The sequence below is a fragment of the Callospermophilus lateralis genome, chromosome 15 (assembly GCF_048772815.1).
Source record: "Callospermophilus lateralis isolate mCalLat2 chromosome 15, mCalLat2.hap1, whole genome shotgun sequence".
Taxonomy (NCBI): domain Eukaryota; kingdom Metazoa; phylum Chordata; class Mammalia; order Rodentia; family Sciuridae; genus Callospermophilus; species Callospermophilus lateralis.
Genome location: NC_135319.1, coordinates 21,044,628 through 21,065,509, shown reverse-complemented (window position 1 = coordinate 21,065,509; position 20,882 = coordinate 21,044,628). Strand labels below are relative to the sequence as shown.

The 20,882-nt window shown below is 53.9% G+C and overlaps 1 protein-coding gene across 6 annotated transcripts in view; it reads left to right on the top strand.

Annotated features, from left to right (window-relative positions):
• The window catches only part of Arhgap22 (Rho GTPase activating protein 22), a 180,662-nt gene extending 160,157 nt beyond the window's left edge, over positions 1-20,505 (top strand). For all 6 annotated transcript variants that reach the window (XM_076834536.1, XM_076834535.1, XM_076834534.1 and 3 more), the window contains 6 exons: positions 7,559-7,766; positions 12,410-12,542; positions 13,314-13,387; positions 13,937-14,058; positions 15,901-16,774; positions 20,038-20,505. In XM_076834536.1, coding sequence (XP_076690651.1) covers positions 7,559-7,766; positions 12,410-12,542; positions 13,314-13,387; positions 13,937-14,058; positions 15,901-16,774; positions 20,038-20,266 — 1,640 coding nt within the window. In that variant the 3' untranslated portion in view covers positions 20,267-20,505. The remainder of the gene's footprint in view (positions 1-7,558; positions 7,767-12,409; positions 12,543-13,313; positions 13,388-13,936; positions 14,059-15,900; positions 16,775-20,037) is intronic.
• The last annotated feature ends 377 nt before the right edge of the window (positions 20,506-20,882 follow it).

Here is a 20,882-nt window from a genome sequence, read left to right as displayed (position 1 = left end):
CAGCGGCCCCAGGTAGGGGCGGGACGGGGTGCGGGATTCCTGGGGGCAGCGGCGTCTAGGGGGCCGGATTGCATCGCGCTTGCGTCTTGTGGGGTTCGGCGGGGAGCTGTGGGAGTACTGCCTTATGGCGGTGGACGGTTCTCGGAGGTCAGGGGAAGTGCGTGTCCGAGGGTGGAGGCAGAGCTCGGGATTCCCCCTCAAGCCGCCTTCCTGGGGTGGGCGACCTGCGTGCAGAGATGGGGAAGCCGAGGCTGGGAGGGGCTTGCAAAAGATCCCTTCCCATCCCCCACTTCCAAGGGGACCAAGCAGGAGGTGAGTTCCAGGCTATGACACAAAGTGTATTGCACACCCATCTGCCCTCCTGGGCCTCAGGAAGGCCTTCACCCCAGAAGAGAATCCTTTTGCCCCGGGGCTCTCCCGGATCGGCTCAGTACAGCCCACTTCCCCGCTTTCCCGCTTCCCCCCACCCCACTTGCAAAATCGGTTAGCCTTCAGCTGTTTTTCCAGGCTTGGATGGGTTTCGGGTAAGCAGGGAAGGGTTTTCAGCCTCAAGGCCTAGGCGGAATTCATGTTTACAACCCCCAGGGCTGGCAGGTCACCAGTGGGAGTGACCAGGGATAGTCAGTTGAACCATCAGGCCCTGCCTGGATGGACTGGGGGTGGGGTGGGGTGGATGCGAAGAGTAAGGCAGGTGTCAGGGAACCAAACAGCAGGAAGCACTGGAACCATGAGAGAAACTGAATTTCTTAAGTTTGTGAATCTCTGAAGAGAATTCTGAAATTGCCTCTGTTCCTTGTCCCTGACTGTCGCCTTCTCTTCTGCTAGAAAGAGCCAAAAGCAGGCAGAATAGCCACGCCAACGTGCTGACTCAGCTAGGATCAGCTCCAGTAGGGAATCCCAGCAACCTCTGCCAGAATCCTGCTGGGGCCTGGGGGCGGGACTCTGGCCAGTGCCTGCCTCCTGGTGTGGGCCTTTGAGGGAAGGGAGGATGCCACCAGGTTCTGTCTGCCGGTTTGGTATGCTCACCTGTGGCTGCTTGATCCCATAAAGTGGCAGAGACCAGAGCTCAGAGAGATTGGTTGATGGCTCCATCCAAGGTCGCCCAGGATGGAGATGTGAGCCAGCAAACAGCCACGTCTGTGGCTTCCTGTTCCTACTTCAGATTCTGGAAGAGAGGAGTACTTGAGGGACATGTGGCTAGGCTCTGCCAGGAGCAGCTGTCAGAGGAGGAGGCCTGCCCGGCTCTGAGCCTGCAGCAGGTTCATCAGGAGGAGAAGCAGCCTCTGCCAGCTTCCTCCCAGTAGCAGAGCCAGCAGTCTGTGAACAGTGTGGGCTGGGATCTCGAGGAACCTGTATGCTGACTGGGTTTCCAGGGAGCCAACAAACCTACTGGAATGGGTTCTTGGCAAGGCTCCACTTCCAAGATGTGCCAGGAGGGCTGAGGGAGTTCAGCGTCACAGGGCTGTGTCCTGCCAGGCTTTGCCAAAGAGGCCATGGCAAGGGGAGAAGTGGGCTGGGCTGTGGGGGCGGGAGTGCTGGCTAGAAGCCTGAGTGCAAGATGCGTCCAGCAGGGGGGCAGCTGGGAAGGAAGTGTCTTGGAAGGCTGAGGTGAAATGAGCTCTGCCTCCTAGCCTCCCCAGATGGCTGCCTTCCAAGGGTGGTAGGGGAGGTGTGACACACACCTGAAGCCTACACAAGCTCCCATGGGTACCCAGGGAATGTGGGGTCAGTCCTGGGGCCTCAGGGCAGCCTGGATTTCATAGCAGCTTCTGAAGACACGTATAATCATTCCATTTTGTAGATGGGGTACTGAGGCCCAGGAAGAGGGGCTGTCATACCCCATAGTGGTTTAGCCAGAATGTGCACCTGAACCAGTGTTGGTACAGATGCAGAATCTTTGTCTCTAGAGCCTCCTGCCTGTCCGTGTCCCCACTCCCAGTGTCAGGCAGAAGCTCAGCAGTTGGAGGGCCTCACCTGAGGGATACATGGGCTAGTGCTCACCATGGTCCTGGGTCCCTGCCAGGGCTGGGGGATGCCATGCTCCTAGTCTTTTCTGCAACCACGCTCTCTCATCCCCAACCTTCTGACCCCAGGGTCTTCTATCATGTGCTGCTTCCCATCCTGCCACCTAGTCTCAGACTTTGATTCCAGTGTCACCTCTTCTTTGAAATCTCTGTTTAGAAGTGCCCAGGACCTTGTGACCTTCCCTTTTTTGGCTCTCTCTGACCTGTTTTGGGATTAAGAGAGTGCTCTGGAAGGCTTCATGGAGGAGGAGAGGTTGTGCTGGGGTTTGAAGGGGCTGTCTCCGGTGCAGAGCTGCCAGGACTGGGTGCTGTATGAACACTTAGGCTGGCCTGTGTTCTGCACCCCAGAGGTTAGTGGAGGCAAGCAGGGGCAGGCCTTCCTGCCCGCCCAGTTAGACTTTATCCTAAGCACAGGAGCAGACAGCAAAGTGTTTTCAGCAGAGGAGGCCATGGTGGGGTTTGTTTTCAGCCCTTGGGATAGGTCCGAATCCCTTTAGTACAATAGTCCCTCCTTGTCCACATTTCACTTTCCACAGGCTCAGTTACCTGTAGTCAACTACAGTCTGAAAAATACTAAGTGGAAAATTCCAGAAATAAACAAATTTGTGACTTTTACATTAGGCACCATTCTGAGTATCATGATGAAATCTCATACCACTCCTCTCTGTCCTGAATCATCCCTTTGTCCAGAGTATCCACACTGTATACACAACCTACCTGTTAGATGGTAGCCATTTTGGTTATCAGATAACTGTCTTGGTATTGGAATTGCAGTGCTTTCATTCAAGTGACCCTTATTTAATAATGGCCCCAAAGTGCAAGGGTAGTGGTGCTGATAATTTGGATATTCACTTCCTTCAAGTGAAAAGGTTAAAGTACAATAAGATTTTATATATATAGATATAGATATAGATAGATGTAGATATAGATATAGATAGATGTAGATAGAGAAAGAATAGATAGAGAGCACGCCCGCGTGCGCCCGTGTGCAATAGCTAGAGAGAGAGAGAGAGAGAGAGAGAATAGATAATCTGAGAGCACGCCTGCGCGTGCCCATGTGCCAGCCAGGGGAAAGGAGACCACATTCACTTAATTTGTATTCTAGTATTTTGTTATAATTGTTCTATTTTTATTAGTTATTGTTAATGTCTTCATGTGCATAATTTATAAATTAAACTTTATCAAAGTCAGTCTACATAGAGTTTGGCATTGTCTACAGTTTCAGGCTTCCATGGGGGTCTTGGTTTTGCAGAGATAAGTAGATAAGTAGGGATAACTGCACCAAGAACAGGGCCAAGAGTTAGTGCAGGAGTGTTAGAAAGATGGATGAACAGATGGATGCCAGGTATCCTGCATCAGGACAAAGAGCAGGAAGTGCTAGCTGAAGCCAAAAGGCTAGGTGGAATTACCCAAGCTTTATGAGTCTATAGAGAGAATTTGGGAATTCTTTTCCTCCTTGTGTATCTTGCTCAAATGTGGCCTTCAGTCACAGCCTTCAGGAATTAGGATGGGGATGGGCCTATATAGTGTGTTTCCCCCTTCTGTGTCCAGCTCTCCTCAACTTGTACAGTGGGGAGAGGGAAGTAGCCCTGGGTGGCAGAAAGAAATGTTCTCATACCAGGTGTGCTAATGGGGGTTATGCTGCGTGTGCCTGGCATTATGACAACAGACATTGAAGACACTCAGGTAGTGGGCAGAACTGAACTGAAGGGTACATGGGTGTGAGTGGGGAGGGAGGCAGGAGGCAGGTACCAAGGTGCATTGCCAGGCTAGCCCCGCCCCTCTTGCCCTCTGTTTGTGGGCATTTCCTCTGTCTGTTCTCTGCCTGTTCATTTGAGATCTACCAGATGTCTCTGGTCATGACAGAAATTTCTACCTTCTGTGGGTCAGCACCCTTGCCCCACTTACCCTGACCCCAGGGTCCTTAGGGGAAGTCTGTGCCCTAGGGCTCAGGGTAGCAGAGGTGAAATGAATCTGTGCAGAATAAGAGTGTGGCATAGGCTGAGTAGGAAGCACTAAGGAACAGGGAAATGGCAAGTGTGTGTCCATCAAAAGGTGCCACTAAGCTATGCCAGTGTTGCCTGCTAGGAACACACACCTGGTGCCACCCTATGTGTGGATTTTTTGAGAGAAACTGCAGGGGTTGGGGGCAGCTCATGGGTAGATCGCTTGCCTAGGATGTGTGAGACCCTGCATTCCATTCCCAGCTCCACAGATTAAAAAAAAAATGAGAGAGAAGCTAGGAATTCAAATGTATATGTGAAATCTCTTGTAAATATATAATTTTAAAATGCTTGAAGCATCTTAGGAAATAAACAAGTGTATCTGAGGACTGGGCCCTGGGTGGGGTGAATGGGAGGAGGGGCTCTGGGCCTCAGGACTAGCCCAGGCCACTCTAGGGCTGGTGGACAGGCCAGGATGCTATTAAAGGTGGGCCCTGGATCTCTTGGAACTGGCTTTTCCCAGGCAGCTGTCACTGACCACCCCTATGCCCAGGCTATGGACTGGTCCTTGTCCCCACACTGGCAGATGTGTGGGGCAGCTAGACTTACCCACCGAGTCCCAAGAAGTGGCAGCTTTCCCTCCTTGCCAGCATTGTCACCTCTGTTACTTCTGCCAGGGGCTCAGGTGACCCATGTCCTTGGGACCTGCTCTGAGGAAATACAGGAGGAAAGAGGGCAGGAAGACTGGGCTGCGGGGAGGATGGTAGGTGTGGATACACAGTGTAGGTGACATTCTCCGCACCTGCAGCCAGACTCCCTGCGATCAAACTTTGACCTGCCATATGCAAAATGAACTTGGGTACATTCTTAAACCCCTCTGCCTCTCAGTTTGCTATTGATCAAGGTGATGTTGATGACAGTGATAATCCCAAAGTCACCAAGCTCAGTAGCTTAGATGTTGACATGTGTACAGTGCTCAGGACAGCTCCTGGTGCCACAGCACTATGTGCTAGCGACTTCAAAGCATCCCCTCACTTACACATGTCCTCCCATGTGTGCACTCACTTGCACACACAAGCCTGCATGCACACTGTGCACACACATGCTCAGATATATGAACACAAGCACAAATGTTCACACACACACACACACACACACACACTTCACCCTAAGCATTGATGGCATCCACCAGGTGCAGCCCACATGGACATTTTTCTAGAAAGGAGGACTCTTTTCCCCTCAGTTCTTTGTGCTTTGTCTTTGGATTGAGAAGGTTAAGGATCAACAGTTGAGTCCTACTGTGTTCCAGGCACTGTATTAGGGATGGAGGTATCTTTTCTCTGTGTGTGTGTGTGTGTGTGGTGCTGGGGGTGGGATGCAGGGCCTTGTGCCTGTAGGCAAGCACTCTACCACTCAGCTGTATCCCCAACCCAGGAACTATGTATCTTATTTCACAACAGCCCTGCAGAATGGAGGGAAGTAGGCTGCCAGAGGACCAGTTGAACCCCTCAGCTAGCTGGCTCACCACCCAACTCCTGAGAAGCCATATGCCTGGACAGAATGGTGCTTTGGCATCATGCCCCTGGCACACCCCCAAAACTGCCCCATAGGGAAGGTTTCTGCGTTGTGGATGTGAATAATACCAAGAGCTGCAAAGACTTCATAGCGCTTAGGGCCGAGCGAGAGAAGTCTGTTTCTCCTGCTACTCAGTGGCAGGGTAGAGACCTTTCCAAATCTCAGCTCCTTCCACTCTTTGCCTGGGCTACCAGAAACCTCTTAGCCCCACTGTGTGTTTGCTTGTCGAGGGTTTTCTGTTAGAAATTCCTCTGCCTTCTTCCTCTCTCACTCTTCTTCTGTCCTTCATTTGTTGTCTTATCCTGTATTTGGGTCTTCTTCCATGTCTGTCTATCTGTGTGTGTGTGTGTGTGTGTGTGTGTGTGTGTGTGTGTTTAAACAAATATTATTGAACTATAGCATACAGAAAAGTATACAAGTCATGGTAGTGTGCAGCACAACAACTTTTCTCAAAGTGAACACAACTGGGTTAGCAGTGCTAGGTCCAGAACAGCATTACCAGCACCCAAAAGTCCTCAGAAGGTTCTGGCCATTGACCCACCCAGAGCCATGTGCTACCTGACGGCACCAATCAGTTTTTAAACTTCTTATGAATAGAGTCATGCAGTGTGTACTCTGGGCTGGCTTCTTTTGCTTTCTATTGTGCTGAACTTTTTCGTAAGTAAAGCTAACATATAACTGAGCATCTTCTTAACCCTTTTAAAAGTAGGTGGTAGTGGCATTAGGTACATGCATAGGGTCGTGCCGCCATCACCACCATCCATCTCCAGGCCTTTCATCCTGCCAGTCGAAGCACCCTACTCACCAGACGCTGACTCCCCATACCCCACCCCCGGCCTCTGGCATCCCCTTCCACCTTGGTCTCTCTCTGTGAGTGTGACTACTCTAACACCCTACTAAGGGGAGTCATATGGTGTCTGTCCTGTGACTGGCTTACTTTGCATAATATTCTAAAGGTTCATCTGTGTTGTAGCACGTATCAGAATTCCCTTCCTTTTTAAGCCATGATCCATGGTATGTATATGTCCTTTTTAAAAAACCCATTCATTCTTTGAGGGAACCCTGAGTTGCTTCCACATTTCAGCTTTCTGAAGTGTGCTGCAGCTCACACGGGTGTGCAAGTCTCGGATCCTGCTTTCAGTTCTTCCTAGTATATACCCAGAAGAATTGCTGGCATATATGGCACAGTAATTCTGTTTTTAGTTTTGTTTGTGTGGGGGTGCGGGGGATTGAACCCAGGGCACTCTACCACTGAGCTGTATCCCCAGGCCTTTAAAAACAATTTTTTTAAAAAAAAGTTTTGAAACAGGGTCTCCTTAAGTGGCCCATGCTGGCCTCAAACTTGTGGTCCTCCTGCCTCAGCCTCCTAATTAGCTGGGATCACAGGCCTGCACCATGGTGCCTTGGCTATTTTTAATTTTTTGAGGTATGCCACACTGCTCCCACCAGCAGTGCACAAAGGCCCCGTTTCTCACATCTTCACCAACACTTTTTATTTTCTGTTCTTTGACCAGAGCCATCCTGCTGTGGGTGGCGTGGTGGCTTGCGGCTTTGATGTGCATTTCCCTAGTGATTAGTGATGTTGAGTCGTGATTCTGGTTTTCACATAGTGTGCTCTCTGTCTGGTCCACTGAGCTGTCCTCATTCACCATGCCCTGGTGAGAATCCCCCGTGAGCCCTCATCTTGTTCTGTTGATGGGTACTGGATGGCTTCCCATTGGAACTGACTGCAAAACCAATCAATAAAATGGATCACACGAGCTCCCTCAGGGCCATCTGCTCCTGGCATGGATGAACTGCATGGACTAGGCCACATTCCCGCTGCTGTCTCCTGCTCTTTGTCCCAGCAACCTCGGGCCCAGTCTCCTTGTGTGTCCTCCCAGTGTCTAATTTGTTTAGTCAGGAGGATCCTCCTTTGCCCTAAAAGCACCACACCTGTCCTCCACTTCTAGAGAACCCCCTCTGCCTCTGCTTAGTGGTGGGCAGCGGGTGTGACCAGTACTTCTCTGTGTCTAGGGATCTTTGGGCAGCGACTAGAGGACACGGTTCACCATGAGCGGAAGTATGGCCCCCGCCTGGCCCCTCTACTGGTGGAGCAGTGTGTGGACTTCATCCGGGAACGTGGGCTCACCGAGGAAGGGCTCTTCCGCATGCCAGGCCAGGCCAACCTGGTGAGGGACCTGCAGGATTCCTTCGACTGTGGAGAGAAGCCTCTGTTTGACAGGTGAGCACTGGGGGTCCGGGGAGGTGCAGCTGGAGGCACTTGTCCAGCTGTCTGTCCTGCAGGGGCTGCTCCTCAGGCATCAGGTCCATTGTGCAGGGGTCAGCCAGGAAGCCTGGCAACAGGGTGGCCGGTGCACTCTTTGCCCTTGTTGGCATTTGTATGCTCAGCCAGCCCTCCAGGGGGCAGAGCATACGGCACAGAATTCCTCCAGCAGCCTTGAGTCTCCTCTCTGGGATAGATGCAAACAAGGGCCGCTCATATCCATTCGGGCTGCTTTCCCAGGTCATAAACCCAGGCAGAAGCAAAGAAGGACCTCCCCTGGGTGCCAGGCTAGACTAGTGTAGGCACAGATTTATGCAGGACTCAGGCTTGCTGCCAGCTGTGCCTCTTCTGGGTGATTCACCCCAGGCTCCGTCAGTGGCAAGATGGTACAGCCGCTCCACCCCATGCTCACTCAAGTCTCAGGCCAGGGAGCCAGTCTCCACTAAGCGGCTCCGTCTGTGCCCATCCTAACCCATCACTGGGGCTTACCCACATCCTAGGTGCCACTCCTAGGTGGAGACAATGACATCTGTAGCCCAGAAACTGAGAATGAGAGAGGTGTGGCTTGTCTCCTCCAGGGATATTGGGGGGCTCCCTTCTCCCTGATAGGGTCCCCGGGCAGTTTTTCAAAACAAAGTGCTTACCTCAGGCCAACCCAGGTCTCCCTGGCGCTTCCGTCCCTTCTTAGGTCTGTGCCTGAGACTTGGCCTCTCTGCTTCAGGAAAGGTCTAGGGATACTCCTGGGCAGCCCTGACTTCCCAGGACTACTTCTCTCTGGGTAGAACACCCTCAGCCCTCCAGCTTCTGCCTGGGCCCCTCACCACCGGCAGAAGTTTGTCAGTTCCTTTCTTTAGATGTAGAGTCCAGGACTGACCACTGTTCCCTACAGATGGTCTGTGGTCTATCCAGAGAAGGCCAGTGGTCCCCTCCCCTAGAGCCTTGTGAAGTTCTGTCCCAATGCTGGCTATTTTTGGGTGGGGGGTACTAGGGCACTTAATCCAGGGGTACTTAGCCACTGAGCTACATCTCTAGCCTATATAAATATATATATATTTACATATTTATATTTATATATTCAAATATATATTTACATATTTACCTTTATATATTTATAAAATATTTTTAAATAGATTTCTATAAATATATATACATATTTATATATACATGTATATGTATTTTAGTTGTAGATGGACACAGTACCTTTATTTTGTTTATTTATGTATTTTTGTGTGATGCTGAGGATCAAACCCAGTGCCTCATTCATGGGTGAGGTGAGCACCCTACTGCTGAGCCACAACCCCAGCCCCCATCTCTAGCCCTTTTTATATAGAGACAGGGTGTCACTGAGTTGCTTAGGACCTCACTAAGTTTCCAGGTCTGACCTTGAACTCATGACCCTCCTGCTTCAGCCTCCCAAGCTCCTGGGATTGGAGGTCTGGGCCAATGCTGACTCTTAATGAGCTTGTGGTCCATTTTGAACCTCCACCAGCCCGGCCTCTTCTGTCCTATGCAGGGTTGGAGATTGCTTCAAGTAAATACTGCATAGTTAGGGGCCTGGGAATCAGATTTTAGAAGCTCCCCAGGGATCAGATGCACTGTGCTGGTGCCTGATGATACCAAAAGATTCTCTGTGAATGCGAATCAGACCTCCCCACTCCCCTACTCAAACGTCACTGGGATGGGCTTACTGGCATGGCCACAGGCCTTCCACACGTCACCCACCCTGCATGCCTCCATCTTGGCACAGTACTGTCCTGTGGTGTGGTTCCAGGTGGGCTCGGCTTGGCTTTTCTCCCTTCCTGGCCTGTCTTTTGAAGCCCTGCTGGAGAGACTACCAGATGCCCACAGAGACTACCGCCTCCACAGCCCTGTCTTGCAGACCCAGGACCCCAGCCTCTTAGCAGGGCCGGGCAGACCATCCCTGTATGCCGAATGGACCTCTCCTGTCTGCCTTCTCCCTTTCTGACCACTTCTGCTCCTCCTCCATCGTCCCAGCTGGATTTCTCAGGCTTCCCAGCTGCTCTTCTTTTTTAGCAGTGTCCCCCCATACAACCATGGCTGCCATTTACAAATTCCCTCCCCCTTTAGAAATTCTTCCTGGGGTACCTGAAACCATTCTCTTCTTTGTGCTATCCCCTTAGCAGCCCTGGCCCTGTAGCTATGTCTGCCTGCTCAGGAGGGTCCCAGGCTCCTCCTCTTGCCCACATGCCTACAGAGGGTATAGGGCAGCGCTCCCTCTCCAGGCTACAGCCTCCCTGTGCTCTCTGCATAGCCTCTCTGCCAGCTGGGGTGTTGGCTTCTGCTCTTGTCCCCTCCACCATCATCTTGTCCCCTCCTCATCTTCCTGCTCATCTGCACAAGAATATCCACTGAGCTCCTGGTCCTGGGCCCCTCCCACATCAGTATCTTCACCAGGATGGAAGCCAGGTGACCCAAGCTGCCCCATGTCTGTCCCTCCCACAGTACCTCTCCTGGGCCTTCGCCTGTGGCAGCTGTCCTGGTGCTGTCCACTTTGTGGCTGGGCGCTGAGGAGGGTCTCCTCTGTACCAGAACCTGTGGAACCTTGCAGCATCCCTTTCTGACTGTTCAGCATCTCTCCCTGGTGTGAGAAGCACCTTGGAAGGGGTCAGTGACCCAGACACATGAGGTCCGTGCCCACCTGCAGCTGACTTCCTAAGGGGTCTGGCAAACAAAACAAGTGAATATGTTCAGGAACCCCTGCCCTGACCCTGAGAACCAATAGGGAACCAATCGGGAACCAATAGGGTATATGATGGAGTCCCCGGGACAGGCAAGCCCACACAGGTCGTGGGCTTTAGGGGTGGGAGAGTTCTCAGATAGAAACCCTGCCCAGGTTGCAGAATGGATTGTTTTCCTTTGCAGGAGGCAGCTGGAGGAAGGGCCAGGCAGAAGAGGTGGGGCAGGGCCATCAGAAGCCATCAGAAGTTATAGGGTGTGTGTGTGTGTGTTTGTGCATGTGTGTGTGTGTGTGTGTGTGTGTGTGTGTGTGCATGTGAATGGATTCTAGGGGAATATGGCATGTGGGGAACAGTCAAGAGGCTTCAGCCATGTTCTGATGGATGCTGGTGTTGGCATGGGGGAGAGGGGTCCTTGGGAAGGAAGGGATGACCAAGAACCTGCAGATAAGGAACCTGGCCCAGGCTGATCTGCCTCACAGCATCTTGGCAGCTGATATGACCCCGGGTCAGGTCTGCTGTGTGACTGTGTCTACTCCGCCCTGCACCCAGCTCCCTCCACCAGCGGCTTGTGTGTATGCCGAGACTGACAGGCTGGTGGGTGCCCGCTGTGCCATGGGCTGTGGAATGTTCTTGGGTGCTGGCATCAGCAGGGGACTGAATTCACAGTGGGTGTGGGAGGGGAATTCCGGAGCAAGTGTGAAAAAAGCCTTGGGGCTGCCATTGAAGGAAGGAACTCTGCAGTGCTTGGAAAGGAGGGCTGAGGAAGACCAGGGAGGACCGTGCAAAAGTCAGGGTATGGGGAACGGACAGGGCCTGGGCACAGCAGGGCCTGCAGGGCACTGGGACCATGGGAAGGGGCCTTAGGCAAGGCTGGCAGAGTATAGGGGCCACACTGCATCCAATGACCCACTAACACCTGCAGAAGTCGGGGAAGAGTGATGGCTCCATTTTTCTCTCTAGACACATGTCTCTCTGCAGGACGCCCCGATGGTCCTCCCTGATTCCTGCCCCTCCCCCATCTTCCCCAGGCTCCCACTCAGGCAGCTGAACTCATAAGGTCCCAGAGAGAAAGGGGCCACTGTGTTTGACCCAGCACCTACTAGGGCTGTAATCACGCTGGGGCATCAGTAGCAAAGGTGGCTCTGGAGAAGGCAGTAGAGGGTGGGTAGCAGCTTGCTTGGCTGGAGAGGGAGGTCAGGCAGGATTTGGAGGCTGTTTGACCCTGACCAGACCAGGAGTCGCCAGGCCTGAGGCAGAGAGAGGGCCTCATGTGTATGGATTTGGGGGATGTGGGCATATGAAACCCTAGAATCCCAAATGTCAGAGCTGAAAGGGACACCAGTGCCTATCTCAGTGAGGCCACATGGGACTTGGCCAGTGCCAGGTGTTGCCTTTATGGCACAGCCACAGTCTCCCTGCCTCAAGCCTATCTTTCCTGAGAGCCTCTCATGAGGGCAATGCAGGTCTAGGACTTCAATCTAGGCCAGAAAAGTGGATAAGCCCCATGGGTCCCAGATACTGCTTGAAATGCAAGCATGGAGTAGAGGTCAGCTGAAATCTAGGTGCTATGCCATAGAACCCAAACAGGATGCAACCTGTGCAGGAGAGCTAGCCTGCACAGACAGGTGACTCAGTTCTGAGTAGGTGTCTGGGCATAATGAGTGTTTCCCGGCTGGAGCTCCCAGCCACACAGCCTCAGTCCTCACCCCACGGGACACCTGTCCGCAGCCTGGACCTTTCCTCAGCCAGTGGCAGCTGGCTGGGCTGCAGCCCCACTACATGCACACACGTGGACCATCGAAGACCAGAGGCTGTTCTTGGGGAGTGGGGCATGGAGGGAGTGTCACTCCTGCAGCTCCCTGGGGTCCTGGGCCTCACCCATGTTTCCTCTTCCGTCCCCAGCACGACAGATGTGCACACGGTGGCCTCCCTGCTGAAGCTCTACCTGCGGGAGCTCCCTGAGCCCGTGATCCCCTTCGCCAGGTACGAGGACTTCCTCAGCTGCGCCCAGCTGCTCACCAAGGACGAGGGGGAGGTTAGTGCCTCCTGGGGACCCATCCTGGGAGGTGGACTGGTGGGTGGTGGGCACGTGGAGTCAGGGCACAAATTCCTGGACACATGGCTTTCAATGGCACATGGCTCCTGGGCTAAAGACTGCTGTTTGTGTGAGTGGGTAGCTGGAGCATCCTGCTGTCTTTGTAGGGCCCTCCCCGCGTGTAGACATAAGTATCTGGGAGGGACAGGTTCCCTCCTGAAAAGGGATGTTGGTCTAGGGTGCCCAGCTCTGGCCACTTGCAGTGGGTGTTTCTATGGCCTTCTCCCATGCCTGCCTCAGGCCACCCAGACCTGCCCTGGGGCTCAGTAAAAAAGAGACCTTTTACCTATTTATATCCTGTCTCATTTGGAAAGAATTTGAGAGAGTTCTCAGGACAGAGGGTCCCTCCTCCCTCACAGCCCTGCAGGTGTGAGTCTGCAACCCTGGGCAGCTGGGGCAGGGGAAGCACTGTTTGCCTTCCCTGTGGCTGTGTTGGAGATGAGGGCTGTTATCTGGCAAATATTTGTGTCTTGATAAGTGAGCTGAGACATTCCTCTGTGACCTGGCAAGAGGCTCACCCCTCACACCAGCTCCCAGAAAGGAAATCAGCCTTCCCAAGAAGTCACAGCCTGGCTCCACTCCTCCATGGGGGGGCATGGAGGTGGTCATCTGAGGCTGGGCCCCCATCTCTCTGATCCTTGTCCAGCCCTTCCCCGACTCAGAGAAGTACTCACTGTTTAAAATTCTGTGTTCTTCTTCTTCTTTCCCAAGGGGACTCTGGAATTGGCTAAACAAGTGAGCAACCTTCCCCAGGCCAATTACAACCTGCTCAGATATATCTGCAAGTAAGTGGCATTGGGGTAGGAGGCCACCCCTTCTGGCCCTGTGTTTATCCCTTGCTCCCCCATAGACACACTGTCCTTTGCAGAGGAGGCCTGGGTCACTCACCCATTCAGCACAGCTTTGGCAAGTGTTGGTATGGCAGGGAGCACAAAAGAACCCAGAACCTGAGCTCACAGAGCTGACAGTTCCTTGAAAGTAGGCAGCTTAATCAGTCCCAAGTGGATCATTCTGGAAGACATACCCTCTGCCCTGGGCACCTCTCACCATCTCATCTCTCAAGCATGTGCCCCTTGATCACAACCCTTCATGTGTCATCCTAGGCCCTGGCAGGGGGCATGCGTGGGTAGCTCTCACCCAGCCCCATGCCTAGAGGTGCAGCTAGCTGTGCCCAGCAACCATGGAAGCCCGCGGGAGGCCTGGCAGGGTGTGGGGGTGTGCCTGGACATGGGGTGGGTGTGGCTGGTGAGCAGAGCATAAAGGACCAAGAATCTCAATGCAGGCTGGACTTCAGATTTCACTTCTTCACCAATTGCTTCCTCCTTGCTTTGCAGGTTTCTGGATGAAGTTCAGTCCCATTCAAATATCAACAAGATGAGTGTCCAGAACCTGGCAACTGTTTTTGGACCTAACATACTACGGCCACAGATAGAGGATCCAGTGACCATCATGGAAGGTAACAGGGAAGCTTCTTGGGGTGAAGAACAGGTGCTTCTGGGGTCTGTGCTCATCTTTGTCCAGGGTTCGTCTTTAGAACCAGCACAGAGCCAGGCCAAGGGGAAGGTACCTTAGATGGCTGTGCCTCTATCTCTGGGGACTTAGCTGGAGCCTCTTTAGACCCCACCCCCTTGGGGTCTGGCTGTAAAAGGAACTTCACCCTGTGACTGTTAGCAGTTTTCACTGGATGTCATTAGAATGGCCCCCGGTTACTGTGGTGGAGAGGGAGAGGTCAGTGCCCTTGCCCTTGAATACAGACATTTTTTTTTTTTTTTTACTTTGATGATGAAGTCATTGTCCTAGATTATTGGGTGTCAGAGCTTTGAAAACCCCCGGGGAATTTTTCTTCCATGATAACAAATAATATGATTTCTTTTAAAAAAAAAGAAAAGCAACATAGAGAGACTAAGGTTGTAAGGTCATCTGAGCCCAGGGGTTTGAGGCCAGCCCAGGCAACATAGTAAGACCTGGTCTAGAGACAGAGAATGGGGGAAGGTAGAGAGAAGGAAAAGAGCAGCGTGGTTCTGGTTTCAGTGTGCCTTGCTTTCCTCTCCTTCACACTGCATCACTTGCTTTCAGTCCTCTAAGCAGCCTGTGCTGTGGTGATTGCCCTTATTTTCTAGATGAGGAAACTGAGGCTAAAGGTGAGGTCAGCCAGTCACGTTTAAAGGGCACAGGTCTAGGCTGGCCTGGAAATGACCGCCTGTGCTCACGGGCCCCTGGGAAGACTGACAGAGTAGGTGCTGGAGTCCTGCTGTTCCCACACCAAGCAGACAGGTTTCTCCTGAGGTTCTAGCTGATAGCAGAGGCTGGCCAGGACTCGCACAGTGACAAACACCAGTGGGGGCCATACCATCCTGGCCCTGGGTGAGCAGAAGGCCAGGTTCCTTGCTGAGCATGACTGGGGGAGATATAGTAGTATTGGGGTGAGTGAAGCTCCTTGGTTCCCCCTCTGCCTAGGGTGTAGCCTCTACTTTGGCCCTTCACTCAGGCCTCTGTGTTGGCCTGATTCTCCTGCTCCAGGGAAATCCCACGCTCCCACCTGCCTGGCTGCACAAATGCCCAAGGGTGAATACCTACCCACCTACCTTGCTGAATTCCTGCTTCATCTAGTTTTCTGACCAAAGAATTCCTGATGTGGTTCTTTCCTGGATTTTTAGTTACCTCAGTCAGAGGGTCCATCTAAGCCTTTGACCTTCCTTATTTCCTGGCAGACTTCCCCAGGGTGGTCTCTGTTCGGTTGTGGGTAATAAGAGTGAGCTAGGCTGCTGGATAGCTGTCATGGTCCTTCCCGAAAGCCTACTTTTGACACCAGCCTCACCACCATAGGAACCGTGTCCCCAGAATTGTGTCACAGGGCATTTGGTCAGATTGTTGTGTGCCCGTGGGATTGTGTGGAAGATACTGTGTGCATGCCCACACGCATGTAAGACAGCTCCATTCCTGTGCCAGGGCCCTCTGTCCCCAGAGGGTGGACAGTCAGGCACAGCCAGCATCAGCAGCATAGGAAGGAGACACAGGACAGCCAACAGGGCTCTGCTGTGCCAGGTTCAGGTTTTCAGTTTCACCTGCCTCCTGTTCCTACCACAGCCCTGATGGGAATCGTCCCTGTTTCCTCCCTGCTCAGGCTCTGCATCCAGGGAAGGAGATTCTTAGGCACAATTCCTCTGCCCATGCCTGGATCCAGAGGGCATGGGATGGTCCTTTACACCAGACTCAGGTGAAGGCTTCTTAGGGGACAGGTACCCTGCTTGGCTGGGGCCACTCACAGCAAAGCCTTTTTCTTCTCTCTCCCTGGCAGGTACTTCCCTAGTCCAGCACCTGATGACTGTCCTCATCCGCAAACACAGCCAGCTCTTCACCACGCCTGCCCCAGAAGGACCTGCCTCCCCTTCTAGGGTCCCACAGTGCACAGTGGGGTGGGGCTCGGAGGAGATCCCCAGCGACAGCCAAGGGGAGCCTGGTGGCTCCAGCCTGCCCACACACAGGACCTCATCTTTGGACGGGCCAGCTGCAGCAATGCTTTCTAGAACCTCCCCTCCAAGCCTAGGCAGCCAAGGTGGCCCTGCAGCCACCAGCCCTGGGAAGAGGGTACAGACTCTGCCCAACTGGAAGTCTTCCTTCCGGCAGCCAGGGTCTCGGTCAGGGAGCCCAAAGGCGGGCAGCTCGTCTCTAGAAGTGCCCATCATCTCCTCTGGCGGGAACTGGCTCATGAACGGGTTGTCTTCTCTGCGAGGTCACCGCCGGGCCTCATCAGAAGACCGGCTCAAGAACTCAGGTTCCACACAAAGACTCTCCACCTATGACAATGTGCCCCCACCCAGCCTCTTTCCCAGCACTGTCAGCGTGACCAGCACGTTGTCCTCCCGGGAAGCCTCCATCAGCAGCTGCACAGCCTGCCGGGCTAGTGACTCATCCACCTGCAGCTCCCTGCACACCGAATGGGCCCTTGAGCCCTCGCCGCTCCCCAGCAGCAGTGAGGACCACAGGTCCCTAGACCTGGGCCACAGTCTGGATGAGGCAGGTGTAGGTGGCGGCAGCAGCAGTGAACCCAAGGACCCAGGCAGCCCTACCCAGGACCACTCCCGCCACTGCCAGGCTCTCCAGGGTCTGGTGGCTGAGCTCAGAGCAGAGCTGAGCCGGCAGAGGACTGAGTATGAGACAAGTCTGAAAAGGTAAAGGGCCCCAGCTGCACCAGGCCACAGCCTCTGTGGCTGCCAACTCTGGAAGAGGGTGCTGAGAGGCGGGGCTGGGAGCTGGGAGCTCTCCCTGCCTATCCAGGAGGATGCCCCTGGGACCCCTGGGTTGGCTGGGCTGAATTTTCTATCTTTGTGAACTCCAGAGCTCACTGGTCTGGCATGTATGAGTGCTCCACCAATGCCCCCGACAGTGTAGGTGAGAATGTCAGCCCTGGCCATCCACTGGCACTGCATTCTGTGGCCCATGTGCAGGGCAGGCCAGCCTGGTGGGGAGGGACAGCTTTAGGGACTGGAGTTCAATTGCTGTACTGAGCCAAGCCCTCCCTCCCATCCAACCTGGTCACAGAGCTGTTGTGCCACCCGCTCCGGGTGGCTTCCAAGATCACTCACAGATGGGTCCAAGATCCATCCTCTCAGCCACCCAGAGGGGAGGGTGTTCTCCTCTTTACTAAAATCCCAAGAAGCTGAGTTCCCCACTGAGGTCAGTGCAGTTCTCACTAACAGCCAGCACACAGGGCTTCCATCAGCATCTCAGGCCCTTGCTGCTCAGCCCAGGCCTCCTTTAAGCCTGGGTCTCACACCCCTGCCGGCCTTCAGTGACATTTGAGGACTCCATTTTCCATTAGTCTGGGATCTGGGAGGGACCAGGGACCTGGGAGGACAGCGACTGGCCCTTTTGCTCTGCTGCATAGTGCCAGGTGTATACAGACACCATGTTCATAGCAGGAAGGGACGGAAAAGGACATTGGAGCGGGGGAGGTCACGGAAGTGGTGCCTGAGCCAGGACTTGAAGGGCCAGTAGGATGGAGCTGAGCAGAGGAGAAAGGAGACAGGAGTAAAACCCAGGGTGTAAAACAGGAAAACCACACAGGTAAGCCCTGGTTCCAAGGTGATACAGTGGAAGCTGGGGACTGCTGAAGGATGACCTTCCCACAGTGGCCCAGAGGTCAGAACCAGCCTCTCCCTGCCTGCTGGTGGAGCCCATTGACCCTTTCCCTGTCACCTGCACAGTGTGACTTGGTTCCTGGGGACGAGTTCGATGTTGTTGGGTGGTGGGCTGTGGCTCAGACTGCCCGGGGTCGAGTCCTAGCTCCACCTGGCGTTGGCTGATGTTGGCCCACCCATTTGTCCTGAGGATGAAGTGCCTCACTTGGGTGGGCTAGCTCAGCCCAGTGCTGCATGTCCCAGGGGCTCAGGAGCCTCCACTGCCCATGTTCTCTGTGGCTCTGTGGCTGGAGGAAGATGAGGTTCCCAGAGGAAGAGGGACCTCAGCAGAGAGGTATCCTCATTGGCAGCGTGGCCCGGGATGTTGTCCTGGTCAGAGGGAGGGTCTGAGAGCGCAGGAAGGAGGGGGCAGTTAGCACCTTGCCCCATCCAGCAGGCCTTTGGGGAATGTACCCCATTGTGGAGTGGCTGTGAAGTCATCCGGCTAGTGTGGTGGGGAGGGCATGTCTGAGGTCCGCTTTACACCCTGCCTCTCGGAACTTGGCGCCCCTCCGCTCGTCCCGATGGGAGGTCTTCCCTTCAAGCATTCCCTGAAGAGACTGTTGTCTGTGAAGTACCAGATTCTGGTCTAGACCCTGGGAACACAGCTGTGGCCCAAACTGACTAACACCCCTGCCCTCATTCTTTTGCAGGGGGGATAAGGGCAGAAAAATCATGCACGAGACACATTTTTCATCAGTGTCTGGTGTGTTAGAATGTACACATAGAGTAGCTTGGAGGGAAGAGGGACACTGGGGAGAAGGCTGGGCAGGTCCTCAGCCTTGGGCGGAGGGGATAGTGTGAGGGCCCCGGAGCCTGGGTGAAGCTCTGGTCTTGTTCAGCAGAAGTGAGAATGAATGCGGAGCCATGGCGGGTCTAAGACACTTTGTTCCCTCTCCCATGTGTACCTAGCCACCACCCTGCAGAGGAGTGGTCATCGGGGGCCCGGGGAAGAACAGAAACCATTTAAAAGGCCAGGAGGGCTGGCACAGGCCAAAGAGGCCAGCAGTTGAGGTAGGGAGAAGCAGCCAGGTTGTCAGCATATTTTAAAAGAAGAGCCAGTGAGTTTGGCTGGTTGATAGAATGTGGGAGTGAGAAAAAGAGCCAACTTTAGGAGGACATGACAGTTTGGGTGGAGCAGCTGGAGGAAGGTGCTCCCTGGAGGGGTGCTGAGCTGGGAGTGGTGTGGAAAGCGGGGATACAAGCTCAGTTTTGGGCCCAGAAAGTTGGATGTGCTCAATAAATAGGCTGGACAGGGGGCTTAGGATCAAGAGACTGGACAGGGGCATTCAGGCATAGAGAGGAAGAGGGGAGGCCCCTGGCCCAGGGGCAGCAGGGAATGTGGAGATGCCAGCAAAGAAGGGGCTGGGACCAAGGAGAAGCAAGTGAGATCTGCTTTCTGACCGCATGTCCAAACTTAGACTCAGTGATTCAGATGGAGGCCTGGGTCCTGTCTTGGAGGGTGGGGAACTGCTGTTTCTTCCACATCTGCCATCTTCCAGGTGCTATGCTGGGCATGCATTGTCCTCCCTGTCTGGTGACTGTAGTGTCTTGGGATGGGCTCACCCACTGTATTTCAGAGGAACATGTGAGGGCTCAGTGCACTCTTATCTCACCCACCACCATGGGGCTTATATCCCCCAGGCCCCAGTGTGCAAGTCCCAGGAGTATCTCGGGGTGGACAGGAGCGCTGGCCAAAAAGATGGAGGTGCCAACTTTTGCAGAATGTGGTGTAGACCACCTTGGAGGATCTGTGGCTGCACCAAGGAGCACTGCCAGGACCTATGGGGAGGATCGCTAAGGAAGCAGCACCAAAGGGGACACTTGAGCTGGGACATGAAGGGCATGTAGGAATTTCCTGTGTCGATGGCTGGAGTGCTAGGTGGTGTCGGAGCAGGAAGGAGAGGGACATAGGAACAAAGACCAAGGCACAGTTGGGGCTCTCCCCTCCTTTCTTACGGGGACCAGAGCTGCTCTCAGCCAGGGCAGGCAGCCCTGAGTGGGACAAGTGATGGGGCTAGATGGGCAAGAGTCCTTTTATTTTAGTGGGGACCCATGGTGGCCTCCAGCCCCCAGTGCTGAAGGCATGAATCCTCATACCGACCCGGTTGGCTCTGGCAGAGTGCCAGGTCTTGTGAGGTCCTCCCCTCAAGGACCTTGCCCGATTTGGCCATGGCTGCCCCTTTCTAGATGGTGCTGTTTGGTAAAACCCAGCAAGCCAGAGTCTGAGAAGTCTTTTCTTGGTTCCTTTTAAGCATGGAAGCCAACAGTGCTGACCTGAGGAAACAGATGTCACGGTTAGAAGAAGAGCTGGACCAGGAGAAGAAGAAGTACACCATGCTGGAGATTAAGCTGAGGAACTCCGAGCGGGCACGGGAGGATGCAGAGAGGAGGAACCAGCTGCTGCAGAAGGAGATGGAGGAGTTTTTTTCGACCCTGGGAAGTTTGACTGTTGGAGTCAAAGGTACCAGAGCCCCAAAGTGAGAGAACGGAAGAGCTCACTTGGCACCTGCTCCACTCTACCCTCAGCAGAGCTGGCACAGGCCACATGAGGAGCCAGAAGCCTCTCGCTCAGACCAGGCTGTTGGCAGGGCCAGGTGCTCTGGAACCAGCTGGAGAGAAAGACCCTGACACCCCGATGGGGACTGTTGGGACCCCATACACCCCAGGTGGGGTCTGGATGCTGCTTTTATTATGCGGGTCCTGATGGGTGTCAGAGGGGACGGTGCCTGCCACAAGAGCAGCATTTAGCCTTTCACCCAGGAAGAGTCCCCCATGGCTACCCAAACAGGTGACACTCAGGAGCGAGCAGCCACCAGGAACACTTCACATTCTTTATTAAATTTGCTCTGAAAGCATGATGCCTTACCTGATCCATTCTTTATGTCTGTGCCACAGGGGTTGACCAAGTTCTCTTTCTAGCAGGGTTGGGAGCCCCCTGAGGGCACCACATTGTTGTTAGGGGAACTGGATTTATGCAAATCTGTGTTTTAGTTGCATCCAGTGCTCAAGACCAGCCCCTTTTCCTCCATCCCTGCCTTGGGCTCTGCAGCTGGTTTCTGCCTGGTGAGGTCCCTGAGCCACCCACTATAACCTGATT